The 7,500-nt window shown below is 31.1% G+C and overlaps 2 protein-coding genes across 2 annotated transcripts in view; both read left to right on the top strand.

Annotated features, from left to right (window-relative positions):
- LOC125028372 (zinc finger protein OZF-like) overlaps positions 1–6,083 on the top strand; it is a 30,307-nt gene extending 24,224 nt beyond the window's left edge. The window contains exon 2 of the mRNA XM_047617844.1: positions 3,967–6,083. Coding sequence (XP_047473800.1) covers positions 3,967–4,181 — 215 coding nt within the window. The 3' untranslated portion in view covers positions 4,182–6,083. The remainder of the gene's footprint in view (positions 1–3,966) is intronic.
- Positions 1–7,500, top strand: part of LOC125028356 (B-cell lymphoma/leukemia 11B-like) — a 132,079-nt gene that overhangs the window by 40,119 nt on the left and 84,460 nt on the right. The window lies entirely within an intron of this gene.

Below are 7,500 nucleotides of genomic sequence, written 5' to 3'. Positions count from 1 at the left end.
ATATATATGTTAAGTGTATATATATATAAAATTATATATATTTTTTATATACGTATTTTATATATGTATATGTATTGTATGTAGATTGTATATATATTTTATATATACGTAATTTTATATATATATGTATATATATTGTATATATATGTATATATTGTATATATATAATGTATACATTGTATATATATACATTGTATATATATATATTGTATATATATATTGTATATTATATATATACATATATTATGTAAATGTAAATTATATATATATATACATATATTTATACTTATATATACATATATATAAATATACACATTTCTATGCATACATACATACATACATACATACATGCATACATGCATGCATACATACATACATACATACATACATACATACATACATACATACATACATACATACATACATACATACATACATACATACATACAAACACATTTACACACACACATATACACACACATATACACACACATATACACACACATATACACACACATATACATACAAATACACACTCACACATATACACACATATATATACACACACATACACACACACATACACACACATACACACACATACACATACACACACACACACATACACACACACCTACACACACACGTACACACACACCTACACACATACCTACACACACACCTACACACACACCTACACACACACCTACACACACACCTACACACACACCTACACACACACCTACACACACACCTACACACACACCTACACACACCTATACACACCTACACACACACCTACACACACCTACACACACACCTACACACACCTACACACACACCTACACACACCTACACACACACACCTACACACACCTACACACACGTACACACCTACACACACACACACCTACACACACCTACACACACACCTACACACACACACCTACACACACCTACACACACACCTACACACACCTACACACGCACACCTACACACACCTACACAAACACACCTACAACCACACACCTACACACACACACCTACACACACACACCTACACACACACACCTACACACACACCTACACATACACCTACACACACACACATATACACAAACCCATACACAAACACATACACACACATACACACACATACACACACATACACACATAAACACACATACAAATATTTTTATTTATGCATATATTTATATATATATATATAATATGTGTATATATATATTTGTGCATATATATGTATCTGTTTAATATATTTATATGTATATTCATATATATATATTTATATATGCTTATATATGTATATGTATCTCACTGTATATTTATATATAAATGTATATATATGTGAATAAGTATACATGTATATACATGTATATTTATTTATTCATGTATATTTATTTATATATATGTATATTTATTTATATATATGAATACATATATTTATATATATATTTATATATTTATATATTTATTTATAAAGAGACATGTAAATATATGTATATCTCTCTCTCTCTCTATATATATATATGTATGTATGTATGTATGTATGTATGTGTATATATATGATATATTTACACATATATATTATGTTTATTTATACATGTATATGTATATATATAAATATATATATAAATATATGTAAATATATCTATACATACGTGTTTATATATATTTTTATAAATTTATATACTTAAATGTTTGTATATATATGTGTGTATATATAATTGTATAATAATTTTTGTATATATATTCATAAATATGTGTTTTCACGCATATATGTGTTTATATATTTGCATATATATGTATGTATAATTATATATACAGTATGTATATATGATTGTATATAGTTATATATATATATGCATATGCATTAATATGTATATATGTGAAGAAATATCCATATATATATTTAATGAAAATATCCATATATGTGTACATATTTATATATACAAATAGTATTATATATATGTATATATTTATATTTATATATGTATACATTTAAATATATGTTAATTTATATGAATGTATTTATATATGCGCTATATATAATTATATATCTTTATTCATGTATATATTTATATAATATATATATTTGTGTTTATATGCTCTGTGTGTTTATATAAATATATATATATATATGTATATATATATATAAATAATATATGTGGGTGTGTGTGTATATATATTTATATAAATATGCACATATATATATATATATATATATATATATATATATATATATGCATGTATATGTATACTTATAAATGTATACATATATATAGAGAGAGACATATTCATATATATATATATGTATATATATAAATGACATATATATATATATATAAATAATATATATATATAAAATATATATAAAATATATATATTCTTTATACATATAATATATGTATATATGATATATATATATATTTATACATATATATATACATATATATACATATATATATACACATATATATATATATATATACACATATATATATATATATACACATATATATATATATATACACACACATAAATATATTTATATATATATATATATGTATGTCTGTATGTATGTATATGGATATATTGAATATCCTTATATATATTGATATACAATTATATATTTGTATATATATCTTGATTTATATATATCAATATATATACACATTTATATATATAAATATATATTAATATCTACATCTTTTTACATATGTATTTATATACATTTATATGTATATCTATCTATATATATGTATGATTATGTATATATACACACATATATGTTATATTATATTGTATATACACTTACTCACATATTGACACCCAAACAAACACAGAAGCAGACACTCATACATATATGAATGAAGTATATATTTTTTCATTTGTATGTATCCACATATATATATATATATATAAATTTGTATATATATATTTATACATATTCACAATATATATAAGATATAAGATATAAATACTCAGAAAGACATATATACACACATATACATGTTGATTGTTAGATAGATAGATAGATAGATAGATAGATAGATAGATAGATATATGTACATTCTTATGTGTATATATATAGATTATATAATGTATTGATATAAATATATATATACATATATATATGTATATGTATATATATAAATATGTATTCATATATATATGTATACATATATACACATACACATATGTATATATGTATATATATATATCTATAGGTAGATACTGATAGGTATAGTTATATATATATATATATATATATATATATATATAATATAAATGCACACATTTATTGTAATGTACTCATACATACATACATTCACTTATATATATATACAAATTGTTAGCACATATGGACACAGATATGTGTATATATGTTTATATATATTTATATATACACTTTCTTTTATATTTGTATATATAATTTAGATATGTTAATGCAGATTTTTATTTTATGTATTTAAAGTAGCTTTCAATAATAGATAAATGATATGATATACATTATTTTTATAAAAGTATGTATATCAGAGAATGAATAAAAAGTTGATTTTTGAGACGTACTAAATCAGAGGAAAGGTATTGGAATTAAGACATGTATTTGCTTCCTGAAAGTAAGAGGAAGAAGTTGTAACTGATCATTGGATAGCATATTTAGGATTGATATTACCACTTGTTCATATTTTTCCTTTGTCTTGTATGTCTTCAGAAAAAAACTTTTTTGGAGGTCTATATTTAAGGTTAGAATTAAAGTGGGATGTCTCATTAGAAAGATGAGTATCATTATGGGGTTAAAGATGAAACAAAAGCTGTTGGTTTGTGTTGTAAGTTGGGTGTGGCTTTTGCCCCCTGCTGGTGCTGTGCTGCTGTGCTGCTGCTGTTGCTGCTGCCTGCCTGCCTCACCAGGGCTGACGGCTCTTCTCTCTCTCCACCCCCAGGGATCATGCGCAGCTTTGAGCCCCTGCCGTGCCCCATCTGCCAGCGCTCCTATAGCTCCCCGGGCAACCTCAAGCAGCACCTGGAGAACATTCACATGTCAAGCAATGAGCTGAACTTTGAATGTCGCATCTGTGGCAATAAATTCAAGAGCAAGTGGTATCTGCACAAGCACCTTCACCGTGCCCATCACATACGTGGCCGCAAGGAAACCTAGGTGGCTTCCTTTGCCTTAAATGTGTGTGTGATCTGCAAACACCATCCTTCTCCCGCTTTCCCCCACTCCCCCTTTCCTTCCTTCCCTCTTTCCCATACCCCTATATGACTCATAAAACCATAAGTGATGATGGTTTGTTGACGGTGGCTCTGTTTCAGTACCTACAACCACCCATCCACTTGTGATCCTAACATAATGTTTAGTGGTGTCTTTTGTGAGTGCATGCTGTACAACACTAGAAGAAATAAAAGCTGTGTGCAGCATTACAGCCATAGGAGGGGAATCACGGAATCAGTGTTGGCAATAGTTCCCCCTTCTAGGATTTCCCACAAGTTGTGTGACCATGATTTGTGTATGGGTACATGTTGGTACTTTTGCATCTCTGTGCCACAGAAAAAAAAAAGGAAAAAACAAATAATCATCTTTTTGATATGGTCTACTATGATGAAGAGAAATTATAGTAACTATTCTTGGCATGTATCACTTCATACTTACAGATGATGCAGTTCAGAACTAGCATTTGTTCCGATGTGTCATCTGTGAGCACAAAATCAAGGAAGGTTACGTGACTACCGGTGAAAAGATTAGACCTGCCAGTTTTTAAGAAAGATATATTTATTACATATAGTACAGTATATAAACACAGTTGCACATTGACCTTGTAAATGTAATTGCTTGATATATGTTTTCAAACTGTTCATGCAGCTTTCTCCGAGTATCCAAGTTGCTTGAAGCTGCCTGAATATGGGATGCCACTATGAAGTCTAGTGATTTAATAGGCATACAAAGCATATTGTCTCCATCCAAAGAGCCCCTTGTACACAAATCATGCAATAACCCTTTTAATGTGAAGGAGTAATTTGAGGGCCAAATATTAAAAAGGACTAGTATGAGTGATTTAATCATGGTTATGCATGATAAGATATATATATATACACACATTTTGTTGAATGATGTCAGGTTTGATTGGTGAGTTTGAATAGTACAGTATGATTACCATGTTTATATATATATATATATATATATATATTTTTTTTTTATACATGTACATGCACTCATATATGCTGGACATTTACATTGAGCCATATATATACACACACATCAGCACAATTGCTTATTTATCTTAAATACAAGATTCTTTGGAATGAAGCAATGGCTTCATTTACAAGATATTTTATTATTGTTTCTTTCTTAAGCTCAATTTACACATTGGCTTGGAGCATAAGTGGGATGTCCATGACGAGACATTTCTTATAGTACTCTTTGGTGGGTAAAGCAGTTGGCATATTGACTGATTACTGACCAACCTAAGTGCCTGATCACCAATTTGCCGTTAGTCACTGTCTTTGTTGGTGGATTGGGCAGTTCCCAGGTCATCAGTATGTTAACCATTGCCTTTTTCTGTCTGCCATATTTCTGGCAATAACTGCAAGCCAGTTTGCCTTCCTGATCAAACAAAATGTGTTAGAGGTTTGAAGGTCGCTAGTGAGTGACAAAGTGAATGGGCAGTGCAAGCAATACAGCGCAGATGTCATACTAGCGCGGTGACCTTCTCGAGTCAGCCCAGTCTTGGTGCTGCAGTAAGCTTGAGGGCCATGACAGGGAAAGCAATCCACATTCCTCTGCTTATCACAGAGAGGGAAGCATCAAGCAAAAGTTTTCCATGGCCAAAACTGGATGCAAACATGGGCCCATATAGTAGAAGGTCCTTGCATTACTGCACAGCTCGCCAAAACTACAAATGATGGATTTTCCAACTCATACCTGCTAGTCAATAGTAGTAGTCCAGTAGTTTACAGGTGCTTTCACACACACACACACCACACCACACCACACCACACCACACCCTCCCCTCCCCATACACCCCATACCCTCCCCCTACACCCCATACCCTCCCCCACACATACCCCTACCCCCTTCCCCCTCCCCCCCCACATACCCATACCCCCTTCCCCCAAGCCCCACATACCCCTACCCCCACATACCCCTACCCCCTTCCCCCAACCCCCACATACACCAACCCCCATATACCCCCACATACCCCCACATACACCAACCCCCATATACCCCCACACCCCTTCCCCTACCCCCACATACCCCCATACCCCATTCCCTACCCCCATACCCCATCCCTATCCCCTACCCCCACATACCCCCACCCCCTTTCCCTCACCCCCCACATACCCCAGACCCTCTCCACACACACCACACCTACACTCACTCACTCACTCACTCACTCACTCACTCACTCACTCACTCACTCACTCACTCACTCACACGCGCAAACACGCAAACACAAACATACACACACACAAAACCACCTAAGCTGACACCTACCCTGGTACAATACCTACATCCACACCTACAAACACCCCACAAACACACCACCTACACGCTACCCATGCCAACTACACCCACACTGACTACACCCATACCACCTACACCCACAGCCACAACTACATCCACACACACACCCATACCCATCTTATAATTATGCCCACACCTACACACCAAACCCACAATTATGCCCACACCTACCCACCAAACCCACACTATCCATTCCTACACTGAAACTCACTACCCAAACCTACACCCACACCTGCGCACACATACCAATGGGAACATGCATCAACACATTCATGCACCCTGGTACACCACACATGTACATGTATTTTTTTATATATATATGCATATATATATTGAAATACATATGTATATATATTTATACATATATCACATTATATATAGAAGTTACATATACGTATATAGATATACATATATACATATACATGTATATATATACATGTATATATACATATATATACATATATATACATATATATACATATATATACATATATATACATATATATACATATATACATATATATACATATACATATATATACATACATATACATATTTATACATTATTTATGTGGATATTCATAGATATACCTATAAATGTGTGTATATATATAATATATATATATATATATATATATATATGTATGTATGTACCACATATATCACATATATCACACACACACACACACACACACACACACACACACACACACACACACACACACACACACACACAAAGGTAGATATAAACTTATATATATGAATTCATTTATTCAGATGTACATATAATACATTTGTTTATATATTAATATAAACATCTCTTCATATCTTTACATATATTAATTCATACAAAGTTAGACATATAAACATGCACACATATACATACATACATACATACATACATATATGTACATACATACAAATATATGTATTATTATTATTTTTATTATTA

The sequence above is a fragment of the Penaeus chinensis genome, chromosome 1 (assembly GCF_019202785.1).
Source record: "Penaeus chinensis breed Huanghai No. 1 chromosome 1, ASM1920278v2, whole genome shotgun sequence".
NCBI lineage: Eukaryota > Metazoa > Arthropoda > Malacostraca > Decapoda > Penaeidae > Penaeus > Penaeus chinensis.
This window is presented reverse-complemented; position numbering and strand designations above follow the sequence as displayed.